Here is a 15,985-nt window from a genome sequence, read left to right as displayed (position 1 = left end):
GATTTTAAAGCACTTTGAGATTCAGTACCCAAGGAAACCAAAATCTGAAGGGAGGAATTCAGGAAGCAAGTGATGAGGAAAATAAAAGGAGAGGAGGCAGAACTTAGAGACCTTGAACATAAGCATGATAAATCAACAAGAAAAATGGTAACAACAGAAGGAAATATGAACCAATAAAGGAAATTTTAAAATACATAAATAATTTTTTTAAAAGAAAGAAATCTAGTAAATGAGATCAGGCATTATGGATAAATATTGCAAAATAAAATGATCTTTAATGATTTGATGACAAGACTTTGTGGAATTTAAGGAGAACTGAAAGCACAATACAATATTCCCAAGTGACTTAAAAGAGAAATGAGAATTATGAGAGCAGAATTTATGCCCTGCATGGAAAAATGGATAAGCAGAACAGAAAAATTGGAATCTTCAACAAGCTGCAAGTCTCATAAAAGAAACAGAAGAGAACAACAGATTGGGAATATATATGCACAAAAAGTGAAGGACAACCCAGGAGTAGCAAAAAATAAAGTTAAAAGAAAACATGCTCACTAATATACAAGAAAATATCCTGAACTCAAAGCCCAGATGTGCAGAGACAACAGGTCTCTCAGAAGAACAAAATGGGAAAAAAAAAAAAAAAAAAACTAATACCATAGTGAAGGAAATAATAGAAGAGATCTGTCCACAATTTCTCAAAACAGAAAATGAAATTCTAATCGAAAGAATTCACAGATCACCTTCAGAGAAAACAAACATCAAAGATTAGACTAAAAATTCCAAGACACACAAAGTGGTTAAATTCCCAACTCAATTCCGGAACAAGTTTTGCAAAGCATCAGAAGAAATACAAAGGAAAGGACATCTGAATAACACAAGACTATTACACATCTACTAGAAAACAGAGGAGGGAAATGGAATGTGTTCTGAAGAGTGAGAGTGCTTAGGGCAACCCAAAGTGACCTATTCTGTGCGATAATAAAGAAGAATTTAAAATGCTTTTAGAAAGAAAATCAGAACTGAAAAGATTTGTCACTCAAACAACCCAAACAACAGAAATGAAGGAGTGAATAAATACAGCAGGCAAGGAAACAGTAATAGAGTAACAACAAAAAGATTAGTAAGAAACTTCTTTCTGAATGTGCACAAAGATGGAATTCTGATAGTTAAGAGTGAAGAGGCAGAGAAGGGATACTATCGATAGAACCTGGTGATACTCTGCCTACAGGTGTATCAATGTTTTTTTGTGTGATTGGATTACAACATGGGAGGGCACATAAAGAAAGGGCAGGAAGTGGGAGAAAAGAGTGGGTGATAATCTAGTGGGAGTGGGTGAGCAGAAGGGAGAAAGAGGGAAAAGGAAGGAGAGAAGGAGATTGAAGATAGGAGGGAACCCATTGCTGAATGCTCTTATGAGTGAAGAGAGGTAGTTGGTGAAAGTAGGTGAGGACATTACACTGGAGGATTTGGTGCTGAAAAGGCTACTTGTCCTGGAAAGGCGAGCAATTGGAACTTCTGGGGCACAACTGGCACCTGGAGAAATGGGGGAGCATGGATAGGGAAGAAATTTCAAAGAAAATGTAGAACAAAAATGGTCAAAAAAATATTGATTTGTGGTGAGCTGCAATATCAAGGACAGGATGAGAGAGAGTCTGACACAATAATGGGCACTGTTGGGAGAGGGGAATCCATGGGTCAAGCACTAGAAGGCAGTAATAGAAGGTACCCAGAAGGAAGAGCCAAGAATGGATACCTTGGAAGCTTTTATGCATTAAGAATTCAGAAAAAAAGAGAGAGCCCGGCTAATCATAGAGACTATAAAACAGAGAATGAGGGTTTAAAGTAAACAGAAAGAGAAAATGGAGAATAAAGAGAGGGAGAGAAATTGTATTTGGAAAGGGATGCAGAAAATGAACTGAAAAGTTTATGAACAGTCTAGTTGAAGGGGAAGAGAAAAAGGGGGAATATATTTGAGAGGAAAAAAAGAGGGATAATAACTTTATAACCAGATAAAAAGCAGGAGAGAAAAAGTAATTAATAAGCAAAACCCTAAATGGAAAGGGGCATTAAATGAAAAGATGCGGTCGGGAGTGAGAAGAAGAGAACCAGTGGAAACAGTTATCTTAAAATAAAGATTAAAGTAACTGAAGGAATATAATACTATTTATATAGAAGAAGATGGCATCTGAAAATTAAAAGCTTCTGCACTGACATTAAAGCATTTAGGATAAAAAGGAAAGTGATCAAATGGGGAGAAATCTTTTTATCATTTTTCTCTGATCTGTAAGTCATGTATACAGAGAAGAATGCAAAGATCTATATGAACTAATGCAAAATGAAATAGGAAGAAAAAAGAAAACAATATACACACTGACTACAATATTAGAAATGGAAAAAATAACCATAGAGCAACCAATGAAAAGTCAATATAACAAAATTAAAAAGATTGAAGAGTAGTCAAATGAAGAGATATGAAAAGATACCCCCAATCAATCACTTTCTAGAGGTGAGAGATCCTACACATTGCACATGTTTTCAGATCTTAAAAGTATCAATCAATTGTGTTTCTTTTTCTCTCCAAAAATACTATTTGTCATAAAGGATAGCTTTCTGAGAGGAAGAGGGATATCATACATGGGATGTTTTGGTGATGTAAGAAACAAATTATTATTATTATTATTATCATTATTTGCTGAGAAAATTGGGGTTAAGTGAAGTAACATATTATTATAAAAACTTAATAAAATGATAATAGCCTTAAATTTTAGCCTTAACACAGTGCTTTCCTCAATAATGATCCTTTTAGAATAGGCTAGTGAAGATATCATTCCCCCATTTTATAGTTGGGAAAACTGAGGATTTGAAGGACTGAATGACTTATCACAACTAAATAAGTATTTGAAGCAGGATTTGATTTGTCACTGTGTATGTAATAATATGTTTCAAGGAAAGTAAATTCCTTCCCTTTTTCTTCTTTTTTTCCCTGAGCAATAGGAATTGCTTAATCAACTTTTAGGCCGGATAGAGTAGAAAACAGAATGCTGGCCTTGGAATCAGTGAAACTTGGATTCAAATCCTCCCTTTAACTAGCAATATGATTTTGAGCAAATTCCTGTACTTCTTTGGGCCTCCACTTTCCTCATCTCATGGGAAAGTTGGATGAGAAGGCCTTTAAAATTGCTTTTAACTCTAAACCTATTATGCTTTTCTAATTCCTTCCACAGCTTTGGAAGATCATTAAAATCAACCCACAATAACACACCCCAAAACTGAATGGGGCAGGAGTCAGTTGCCTTGACCTCAAGAAGAATGATTAGGTGTTCAGTGTCAGCTCAGGGGGAGATCTGTGGAGGACCTTGGGGTCTGTGCTGGGCCTTATGCTGTTGAACAGTGTTATCAATGACTTGAGATGACATGCTTTTCATCTTAGTAGATAACACAGAACTGCTAAATAATCAGAATCTAACAAGTTCTTGAAAAGTTAGAATATCAGAATGAATTAAATAAGATGAAATTTAATAGAGGGTAAGCAGAATGTCTTAAACTTGGTTTTAAAAAGAATTTCACAAGAATAAAAAGAGATGAAGTAAGACTGGATGGCAATTTATCTGAAAAAAAAAAAGAAAGATAGGGTATTGAGTAGTCTATAAGCTCAATGTAGGTAGCTAGGTGGTACAGTGGATAGAGTGTCAGACCTAGAGTCAGGAAAACTAATATTTCTGAGTTCAAATCTGGCCTTAGACTCTTATAGGCTGTGTGACCTTGGGCAAGTCACTTAACTCTGCCTCAGTTTCCTCATCCAGAAAATGAGGTAAAGAAGGAAATGGCAAACCACTCCAGTATCTCTGCCAAGAAAAAACCAAATAGTGTAGTGAAGAGTTGGACACGACTGAAAGTATAGGCTCAATAAGAGTCAATTAAATGAGAGAGCAGTCTGAATAGCTAATGTAATCTTAGGCTGTGGAGGAAAAACTTCCAGGAGTAAGGAGGGGATAACGATATCTCTTTTCACTGTCCTTGTCGAGCGTGACTGGAGCACTGTTTTGAGTTCTGTGGGCCCCAGCTCAGAAAGGACATGGTTTAGTTAGGAAACACTCAGAGGAGAGCAATCAAATGATTAAGGGGACAGCTCTTGCCCTTGGGAAGCTCACAATCTAAGGGAAGAGATGCAGGATGATAAGCAGGAGCTGGGGCAGGAGATGCCCAAATGGTAGAAAGGACAAGACTTGCCAATTGATTACATATAGGGGGTGAGAGGTCAAAGACTGCACTGAAGTGCTGAACCTGGGAACTGGGAGAATGGTACCCTGGACAATAATAGGGAGCCTGGGAATAAGAGAGAGTCTGAGAGAAATAGTTCAATTTTGGGGCATGATAAACTCAAGATGTCAAGGGGGATCCACTTCTAGATATCTGATAGGGAGGCAGAGATGTGATTGGAGATGAGGAAAAAGCTTAAGGCTAGACAACTGTCTGTGAGAGTCTTCTATACAGACAGAATTAAATTGATTTGCTCCATTTGGTCACCAGAGGGCAAAACCAGAGCAATGAGCATAAGTTATAAAGAGGTTGAATTAAGCTTGATGTTAGGAATACCCAGAGCTCTTTGTAAGTGGAATGGGCTTCTTCAGGAGGCAATGGGCTCTTCTTAACTGGTGATTTTCAAGCAGAGGCTAGATGACTCAGTTTTTGGGTGTGTTATTGTGAGGATTCTTTTTAAAGTATGCATTGGACTAAATGGTACCTGAGGTCCCTCCTAACTCCAAACTTCTTGGATGGTGCTACTGAACTTAACAAAAAAAATTGTGGATATGGCTCAGAAGAGGGTTGCAAATTTAAAATGACATTATAATGAGTTTACTGTATATAAGAGAATGAAGGCTCATGGCCTTTCATAGGGTCATACCATACTAGAAGTTGTCTCGTTACCTCATAAATCCTCCCTAGGAAGAACCTATGTCCACAGGAAAAGATAATAAAAAAGGAAAAAGGAAAAAAGCCACTAAGTAGCAACAGACAAAACCAAGCTTCATTTGAAGTTTGTGCAGAAAATGTCTAACATTTGACTGATAAGATGAAACAACATAGACAAGACTGCTTTTCCCTGGCCTCATCTGCTGCCAGGAATGATTTCTGACAGCTGTTGGAGTAGTTTGGGCTTGGCAAATCTCAGACACCAGATACCATTCACGTGGAAATAGGTTGCTTCATCAGCCTAAAGGGTTTTCTTGCTGGACTGGAACCAGACAGGGGAAATTGTTTCTCCAAACCTAATGTGTGTTTATAAAAAGCATGTCACAAAGGAATCATAAAAATTAGAGGCCAGACCCTTTTTCTGTTTTTCCAGGCTTCAAGAAAATTTAACCTTATGGGAAGAGGAAATCAAGTTAACCTTGATAAAGAAAAGAGTAGTACATGAAAAGATGCTCCTCTGTCAGCAGTCTATACAGAACAACTTTTTAATTTTGCTATTTCTCCATTTCAACTTAATGACATCTATTAACAGCCCAATTCTTAAATTAGATAAAATTAATTTTCATTTGAGTTAGTCAATATTCAGTCAGTAAACATTAATTGTCTACTATATGCCAGGTCCTAGGTTAAATGTGAGAGATACAATGGCAAAAGACAGTCTTTGATCACAAGGAATTCAGTTTAATGGGAGAGACAATAAGCAAGTAACTATGTAGAAATAAACTATGTACAGAATAAATAGGAAATTATTAATAGAGGAAAGTTACTAAAATGAAGGAGGATTGGAAAGGTTACCTGTAGAAGGTAGGATTTAGAATGCCAGATAAGAGGGACAACCTAAGAAAATTTCTAAAGTTGAGAGATGGCTTGTTCAGATTTCCTGACACTTTTTGGGACAAATAGGAATACTTTAGGCAGTCAAGGCATTAGGAAATTTCTGAATTTAAAAGTTAAATGTAAACAAATTAAGACGTATGTGTCTAAGTATTTGGCCTAGCTAACGTCCAGGAATGAAGAGCAAATTTGTCTATGATAGTTGTATTGATTTAACATTCTCAATATAATTATTATTTTAAAAATGGTTGCCCTGTAGAGATTCAAAAGGTCAAAAAGGTGTTAAGAATGCAGTATGACAAATGGCTTTAGCTTCAAAAAGAAAGAAAGAAAAAACCCAAATCATAATTTCTCACCTGATTAGGCTAAATAGATTCCATTTTTATGAACTAGTAAAGCCTAATGAAGAAAGATGCCAGCAATTATAAAATAAATCATTATAGGGAGAATGTGGGTCAATATAGGTAGAACTTACTAAACTTATATATGTTGATGGAATTAGGATATTAAGAATGAAGAGAGCATGGGCCTTGGAGTAAGAAAACTTCAATTTATTCAATTCAGTAAGCATTTATTAAGCACCTACAATATGTCAGCAAAAGCAAAATAGATCTGCTCTCAAGAAATTTACATATTGTGGGGATGGGGGAAGAGGATATGTTCAAGAAAAAACTAAATGTAAACTATGTAGAAAAAGAAAGCAACTAGGTGGAGGCATGTGGAAATCAATTTTTTTTTTTTTTTTTTTTTTTTGCAGAGGCAATTTAGATTAAGTGACTTGCCCAGGGTCACACAGCTAGGATGTCTGAGACCACATTTGAACTCAGGTCCTCCTGACTGCAGGGCCTGTGTTCTATCAATTGTTCCATCTAGCTGCCCCAAATTAGGCCTTTTTTAAGAGGTAGAATTGGATGATCTTGTGAGGAAGAGAGCCATCTATATATCTAGAGAGAGGACTGTGGGTGAATGTGCATCACAATATAGCATTTTTACTTCTTTTGTTGCTTGCTTGAATTTTATTTTTTATTTTTTTTTCCTTTTTTGAGCTGATTTTTCTTGTGCAGCAAGATAATTGTATAAATATGTATAGCTATATATATATATTTTTTTTTTTCAAAACATATGTTTTGAAAATAAAAAGCTTCAATTAAAAAAAAAAAAAAGAATTGGAGCTCAATCTCAAAAAGAGAAAGTAATTCCAAGAAGTGAGGTGAGAAAGGAGTGCCTTTCAGGCATGGGAGACAATTAATGCAAAGGTGTGAGAGAGGGTATGTTGTATATAGGACATTGCAAATATTCCAGTTTGATTGGAAAATAGAGTGTGTGTGTGTGTGTGTGTGCATGCGTGTGCATGTAGAGGGGGATGAAGATACATTAGTCAGTCTGTGAGCATTTATTAAGTGCCTACTAATGAAACACCAGGTTCTGGGAGAGTGGTTTGGAATTTGAGAAACTCACAAAGGCATTATCATGGCCACAAGAAGCCTTTTATTTTTATAAGAAAGTGCAGGAGTAAATCAAAATGACTTAGCTGTGGGCTGTAAGAGAAGGGGACTGCTTAAAGGTCAGAGGGTAAAGGTTAGGGCAGAGTCTGGAGAGTTAGGGAGGGTTTCAGGCCAGAACAAATTTGCATGCATAAGTGTGCATGCTGGAGGAAGAAGAGTCCCTTATTTGATTTGGTGAGTAGAGTAAGCCTTGATCTTGCTGACAAGATAGTCCCAGGTATCCTCCCTTTGTGTGTTTGATAGGTTGCCAGTGGAAACAGGTTCTCATCATTCCTGACCATGGCTGCATCACATTACCTACTATGTATCAGGGAAAGAATGGTTGGAGTTATGGATATGAAGGATATGAAAGATGTTGGATATCTAATGGAATATGGTGGCAGCACAAAACTGAAAACAAGCCAATGGGTCATTGGAACGGTTGAAAAAAATCATCATATATTAATGGAATAGAACATTATTGTGCAGTAATAAATGACAAATTCAGAGAGAATTCAGAGAAACACAGGAAGATTTCTATAAATTGAAAATAAAATAAGGAAAATCAAGAGATCCATGTACAAGATGATTACAATGTTAACTGTTTTTGTGAAAATTTACTATTGATAAGTTACACTTACTGTAAGTGAAAAACTGATAAATGTCCCAGAAAACAGATAATGAAACATGATTAGACTAGTACAGCAGACCACTATATACAGTCAGATGCAGTTTTTCTTTGTCAGGGAGGGATAAATTTGGGAGATGGATGGGTTTTGAAATGACTGTGATATAAAGGAAAAGGCATAAATAAAATGTATAAGGCAAGTAGGTGGCACAATGGGTAGAGTCCTAGACTTGCAGTGAAGAAGACTTGACTAAAGTCACACTTCTACACTATACGATACTATACACACTATACTAAATACAGCTTTATACATTGCTTGGCTATTAATCTTTTGCAAGTCATTTCATCTTCGTCTGTCTCAATTTCTTCATCTGTAAAATGGGGAGGACAATAGGATCAAACTCCTGGAGTTGTTGTGAGGCTTAAAAGAGATAATACTTGTAAAACACTTTTCAAAATTTAAAACACTGTTAATCAATCAACAAACATTTATTAAGGACTGACTATGTGCTAGGTATTGGGCTAAGCTTTGGGGATTTAAAAAGAGGGAAAAGATAGGCCCTGTCCTCAGAGAACTTATAGCTAAATGAGAGAAATATGTAAACAAATATATATATATATATAAAACAAGGATAAATGGGAAATAATTAACAAAGGTAAGTCAGATATATTAAGAGGAGTTAGGGAAGGCTTTCTGCAGAAAATAAAGATTTCAGATGGGACTTAGAGAAAGCCAGGAGGTCAGTGGTTGGAATGGAGGAAGGAGAGCATTCCAGATATGAGGGTTGTAATTATTGAGTTGTTCTGAGTTGGGTTCAACTTATCATGACCCCATTTGGGATTTTTTTTGGGTAGAGATATTGGAGTGCTTTGCCATGCATGGGTAGCAGCCAAATAAAACTCTTAAAAATATGTTGTTATTATTATTATTATTATGATTTACTGCCACCACCAAAAAGTGATTCTCTTTATCTATTTTATATATATAAAGATATATTATAAATTTTGTGTATTTACATATATTTTGTAATAAAATATATATTTTATATATAATGGCTATTTTGTCATCATATGATTTTTATGAATGTATTAAGGTTCAAAAACAATGATTTATGACTATGTCTGATTATCTGATTGCCATTTCAGCTTAACAGAATGACTCTATATTCATAGTCAATCCAACCCAACTAGAATTAATTAGTTAAGAACTGATTATATGCAAAGCACTGTGTTATCATTAGATTGTAACCTCCTTTTTGTAATCCAGCAATTAATACACTGCCTGGCAGTTAACAAATATATTTATTTTTAATGCTTTAATTTATATTCAGACACAAGCCCCTCAGAGTAGTTGTGGATTACTGTACTACTGAGACAGAAAAGTCATTTACAGTTGTCATCTAAAAACATTATTATTACTTTGTATAGAGTATATTTCATTTTGTTTGAGTTCATGGAAGACTTTATAGGTTTTTTCTGAAAGTATCCTGCTCATCATTTCCCACAGCACATACAGGAATACTAAATCATAAACATACCACAGTTTATTCAGCCACTGCCAATTGATGAACATCCCTTCAATTTCCATTTTTTTTTTTTTTTGCCCTGAGAAGAGAGGTGCTACATATATTAACAAATGTTTACTGCTTCATTGGCTGAGTATTGAGATATGTGAAGCACAAAAGGAAAGAATTCCAGAAGCATCACTTTAAAACTGAATGGAACCTTAAAGTACTCAGTTCCTCCCTTTTTAAGGAGCATGCATTTTATGGAGGGGAATACAACATATTAACAAATAAGCTAAGTGAAGAGGGAGGAGAAAGCACCAACAACTAGGGGAATCAGGAATGTTAGTTAAAGATGTGCAGAGTATTATCTAGTCAACAAGTGTCAAACTTAAAACTCATGTTCAGGGTTTCAGGGAGCAGCAATATTCCCCAAGACCATGGAAATTGGTCCTAACTGGGAAATATTTAACAAAGTCAATAAAAATATAAGAGAACACATATAATGTTAAACACTGGTTACCACTATGATTATAATATCAGCTAGATCACAGTTATTTCAAATAATGATTTGCATGAAGTGGCTCTATGCATTTCAATTCATACTACTAGAAGTAATAATTATGTAGAACATGCTAATTGGCTCCAACCTAAGAGAAATATGCAGTGCAAGTTTGAATAATATGACCATTTCCTGGACTTAGTCATTTGCATTATTCAGGACTTAACAATAGAATATCTCTGTTTTCTTTCCTTTGAAAATGAAGATAAGAATTTGAAAACTATGCTGGAAATTATACTATCTTTGGAAGAAAAAATCTCCAACTACAGCTTAGTTTTCAGATGAGCTAATTCTTCTGAGCGCATAAAAAAATCTAGAAAATGATGAATTTTACCTTGTTCCTAAAGGGCTTTATCAACAATACAAAAGAAACAGGTGTACATAGGAAAAATAGTTGTGTGCCCCAAATTCCAGACAATCAAATATCCTTTCATTGATGCTTGGTTCTACCTGGCAGTTTCAGTTCTTCTAATTCAATCACTGAATGCTTGATGCTCAACTGATCCATCACCAGTTTTTGCAGGTCTTCTGGGGTTCCTGGTTTGGGTTCTGATTTTGCAAGAACATCAGAAATTTTCTTCTAAGGATTGGAAAGAAAGAAGAGGAGGAAGGTGAAGGTTAAGAATGTATTTGCCCTTTGATGGGTTGATTTTTAATAGCATTTTAAAATCCAGTGAGAGGAATGAATGTCTCCAGTGAGAACTCAAATTTGAATGTGAACCCAAATAAACACATTTGAAAAAAAGAACTTTTAAGATTTCCTGGTATAACTAAATACTTCAAAGAATGAAGAGCTGACCCTATGGCTCTGTTTGGCTCTGGGTTCCATGTCTCCTATGAGAACTTAGCTTCTAGTAACTTAACATGACCTTATTTTCATTTAGATAAAGATAGACAAGGCTGCTTGGTAACATGGAAAACTCTCATAAAGCGCAGAGGCCCTCATTTCTCTTGTTTCTACTTTTTTAGGCTTCTGTAGTTATGAAATTATTTACTGGAAGGGCTTCTCTGAAAAAATTCTTGTGTAGACTTGGGAAGTTCCATGCCCCAAGTTGTTTTTTCTGGGGACATGGTAAAAATTGAGAGAAGTGAGAGCGCTTACTAAAATTTGGGAAGACATCCCTAGCAATAAACAGAAGCATGATGGGAAACCTTCAGATAACAGCAAGGATAGGAAATCTATCTTCTTTCATCTGTTCAGACAGACAAGGTCCCTCTTTGGGGCCATTGTTTGCTGCTTCCTATCCTCCCTTTCTGTCCTATATTATTTTTATTTCCTTGTTACAGTCCCCAGTGGTTAAGAATCCTGCTAAAAGTATGAAATGTTAAAAAAAAAAAAACTGTCATTGGTGGTCACATTTTGAGTTGACCTCAGCCAGAATTATCTAACTATAGCCCCGACCTTGAACACTCAAGTTGTGCCATTTCAGAAGACTACTGGCATAGGAACCAGTACAAAAAGAATAGAACTCCTTTCTTTCTAGGACATGCCAAGTCTCAGTGAGCCTGGCGTATCATTCCATCTTCCTATTTGGGCCCCTTGAAAGCACATGCATACATCCACAGAGCTTTCTAAAAGCACACTTTTAAGTAATTGGTTGGAGTCCATCTTCTTTCCTTTAGGCCCAAATACTTCTACTTACCTTCCATAAAATATCTTTTCACTTTTTGGCAGGCAGAAAACTCTGCTGCTGTTTTCTTCAGAATTAGGTTTATGTTCACCATTGTATTTCCAAAGTTGAATATATTTATACACACACACACACACACACACACACACTCACTCCCCTATAGATGTATCTATTTATCTCTATCTCTCTATATATTGATATCTATATATATGGAGGAATTTATAGTGGTATCTGTCTTCCAAACATAAATCTTCTGTTTGGCATTTAAAGAGCTTCATAAACTGGCCACCTGCTACCTCTTTAGTCTTCTTACATCTTATTCTGTGACCCAGGGACCCTGAGACATCTAGTTTGGCAACTCTGTCCATTTTCACCGGTTCTCTTTCCTCACCTTTACTCTTTACTTCCCTGATTTCCTTTAGGTTCCAGCTAACATCCCCCCCTTCTAAATCTTTCCTGATGTCCCTCTACTAGTGCCTTCCCTCTGCTGTTTATTTTCATGTATTCTGTGATTAACTTGTTTTTACAGTTATCTGCTTATTGCCTCATCCATTAGAATTCTCTGTGGGCTGGGACTGTCTTGCCTTTCTTAGCCCTGGCACAGCAGGCACCAAATAAGTGTTTGGTGGCTTGACTCTGATGTTCAGATTGACAAGTACTAAATTGACTTTCAGCTGTGTTAAACGGGACACTGAGGGTCTCTCTATACAAGTGAAGCAAGGTTATTTTTAGGCTATAGGTTCAGAGGGAACTGTTTTGAAGTATACTACACTAAGTATTGGGAAGAATCATCAAGGGAAGATGGATCCTATTCTTTGGAAAATTATTGACTAGCATAGCTGGGATGGTTTAGCCACACTCTATAGCTGAGAAATGGATACTCAATGACCTCTGGGAGTCCTTTCTAGTCCAAAGACTATAACTAGCTTTAAAGTACAGAGATGGTATGAGTTGGCAAGAGAACTCCCAACTGTTGTTTAGTTAAGTGTAAGCAATACCTTTCGTCTCTTCTTGGTCTTGGAGGTCTTCTCTTTCTTTTCTTTTGCTCGCAACAGGAAACATTCTTGGGGCTGTAAAGCAAACTGAGAAAGGGTTTCAGTTTTGAGTGAAAGCTGGGAAAATGATAATTCTCCTAGAGTATCTTTTACCATATAGTCTTCAAAGTGTCATGATATTACTCTAAAAATGGAGAGGGTACTTGCAAAACAATAATGTACTATTTTGCAGGGACTGCAGTTAGATAGATTATCAAGTAGAAAGAATATATAACAAGAATTATATTATTATTATATTTTTGTATATATTTTATAATTATATTATATCTAATATAATTGTATTAGAATGGAATGGGATGAATTTATCTATGAAATAGAAACTGTTATCAGATTAAAAATTTGAATTTAACAATACGTTGCTTTAAGGAAATGCTACAAAAATGAAAATTCACACAAAGATAAAAAATAAAGGTCAAAAATGGAAATTTTTATGTAAAAAGGTAGAAGTGATAATCATGATCTCAGAGTTAAAGTTAAAAATAGATTTAATTAAAAGACAAAAATAGGGAAACTACATTGTCAGCAACATTACTGTGTCAACTACATAGGTCAGTAATATTATCCAACATTACTTTAGACCATTTAAAATAACAAGGCAGTATAAATACCTGAGACTATACCTGCTAAAAGGAATATAAACAAAGACACTTTTTATACAAATAATTCAGATTTGAAGTAATGTTTATTGCTCATGGCTAAGCAAAGTCAATATAATAAAAAATGACAATTTAACCTAATCTATTGGCTTCATGATTGGGTTCTATCCCACCTTTGTTCATTGCTCATTGCCCTTCTTCTCACACTCTGCTCTGGCCAACGGGGTCTGCTTGTGGTTCCCACATCTCCTTTCTCTGTGCTTCTGCTTACATTCTACCTTCTACACCTCCTAACTGCGTCCAAGGCTCACCTCAAATATCATCTCCTGCAAAAGGCCTCTTCTAATTTTCCAGTTGTTAGATTCCTTTCTTTTCGTTTTTTATCACACGAACCTAGCACTTAATACACTTAAAAATGTTTCTTGGGGGAGAGCTAGATAGCTCAGTGGATAAAGCATCAGCCCTTAAATCAGGAGGACCTGAGTTCAAATCTGTTTCAGACACTTAACACTTCCTGGATGTGTGACCCTGAGCAAGCCAATTAACCCCAATTGCCTCAAAAAAAAAATTTTTTTTTTGGATGAATGAATAAATAAATGCCTATCTGCAGGATTCAATAGAAAGATTAGGGGATCATAGATTTTAAATTGTAAGGAATAACAAGAGCAATAATGAAAAAAATCTAATATTTACATAGCATTTTAAGCTTTCTGAAGAATTTTCACATATCTTTCATTTCATTTCATTTGAGTCTCATAACAATCCTGTATGATTAGTGCTATTAATGCTATTATGTTCATTTAACAGAAAAATAAATTAAGGCTGAAAGATAAAATGATTTGCCCACAATCCCAAAAGCTAATAAGTGTCTGAGGCAGAATTCAAACTCATGTCTTTTGAAGCAAGTCTAATTATCTCCATTTATCACATGGTCTTCCCTCAGTTCCCTTATCTTTAAAATTCTGAGGTTATGAGAAATGAATTGATTTGTCCAAGACTGCGTAAATAATAAAGAACAGGGAGCTAGGGTTTAAAGCCAAGATTTCTTTTTTTTTTTTTTTTTTTTAAATTTAATAGCCTTTTATTTACAGGATATATACATGGGTAACTTTACAGCATTAACAATTGCCAAACCTCTTGTTCCAATTTTTCACCTCTTACCCCCCCCCCCCCCCAGATGGCAGGATGACCAGTAGATATTAAATATATTAAAATATAACTTAGATACACAATAAGTATACATGACCAAAACATTATTTTGCTGTACAAAAGAATCAGACTCTGAATTATTGTACAATTAGCTTGTGAAGGAGATCAAAATGCATGTGTGCATAAATATAGGGATTGAGGAATTTAATGTAATGGTTTTAGTCCTCTCCCAGAGTTATTTTTCTGGGCATAGCTAGCTCAGTTCATTACTGCTCCATTAGAAATGATTTGGTTGATCTCGTTGCTGAGGATGGCCTGATCCATCAGAACTGGTCATCATTTAGTATTGTTGTTGAAGTATATAATGATCTCCTGGTCCTGCTCATTTCACTCAGCATCAGTTCGTGTAAGTCTCTCCAGGCCTTTCTGAAATCATCCTGTTGGTCATTTCTTACAGAACAGTAATATTCCATAATTTTCATATACCACAATTTATTCAGCCATTCTCCAACTGATGGACATCCATTCAATTTCCAGTTTCTAGCCACTACAAAAAGGGCTGCCACAAACATTCGTGCACATACAGGTCCCTTTCCCTTCTTTATAATCTCTTTGGGATATAATCCCAGTAGTAACACTGCAGGATCAAAGGGTATGCACAGTTTGATAACTTTTTGAGCATAGTTCCAAACTACTCTCCAAAATGGTTGGACCCGTTCGCAACTCCACCAACAATGCATCAATGTCCCAGTTTTCCCGCATCCCTCCAACAATCATCATTATTTTTCCTGTCATCTTAGCCAATCTGACAGGTGTGTAGTGGTATCTTAGAGTTGTCTTAATTTGCATTTCTCTGATTAATAATGACTTGGAGCATCTTTTCATATGACTAGAAATAGTTTCAATTTCTTCATCTGAGACTTGTCTGTTCATATCCTTTGACCATTTTCAATTGGAGAATGGCTTGATTTTTTATAAATTAGAGTTAATTCTCTATATATTTTGGAAATGAGGCCTTTATCAGAACCTTTGACTGTAAAAATATTTTCCCAGTTTATTGCTTCCCTTCTGATCTTGTCTGCATTAGTTTTGTTTGTACAAAAACTTTTCAGTTTGGTATAATCAAAATTTTCTATTTTGTGATCAGTAATGATCTCTAGTTCTGCTTTGGTCATAAAGACCTCCCCTTCCACAGGTCTGAGAGGTAAACTATCCTGTGTTCCTCTAATTTATTAATAATTTCATTCTTTATGCCTAGGTCGTGAACCCATTTTGACCTTATCTTGGTGTACGGAGTTAAGTATGGATCAATGCCTAGTTTCTGCCATATTAGTTTCCAATTTTCCCAGCAATTTTTTATCAAACAGTAAGTTCTTATCCCAAAAGCCCTGGGATCTTTGGGTTTGTCAAAGACTAGGTTGCTATATTTGTTGACTGTTTTAAAGCCAAGATTTCTGACTTAAAAATCAACCAATTAATTAAGCACCTGAATAATTAAACAACAGAAAATTGTAGTTTAGTACTAATAAAACCAAGAACAATAAATGGATGACTTCCTTTTTGACAA

General features: G+C 35.5%; 1 protein-coding gene across 1 annotated transcript in view; it reads right to left on the bottom strand.

Annotated features, from left to right (window-relative positions):
• The window catches only part of CMSS1 (cms1 ribosomal small subunit homolog), a 256,396-nt gene that overhangs the window by 13,490 nt on the left and 226,921 nt on the right, over positions 1-15,985 (bottom strand). Inside the window, exons 3-4 of the mRNA XM_031959563.1 lie at positions 12,617-12,700; positions 10,438-10,567 (exon numbers count right to left, since the gene is read on the bottom strand). Coding sequence (XP_031815423.1) covers positions 10,438-10,567; positions 12,617-12,700 — 214 coding nt within the window. The remainder of the gene's footprint in view (positions 1-10,437; positions 10,568-12,616; positions 12,701-15,985) is intronic.

This window comes from Sarcophilus harrisii, chromosome 3 (assembly GCF_902635505.1).
Source record: "Sarcophilus harrisii chromosome 3, mSarHar1.11, whole genome shotgun sequence".
Taxonomy (NCBI): Eukaryota; Metazoa; Chordata; class Mammalia; order Dasyuromorphia; family Dasyuridae; genus Sarcophilus; species Sarcophilus harrisii.
The sequence above is the reverse complement of the archived record's forward strand: the minus strand, read 5'-3'. Positions and strand labels throughout refer to the sequence as shown.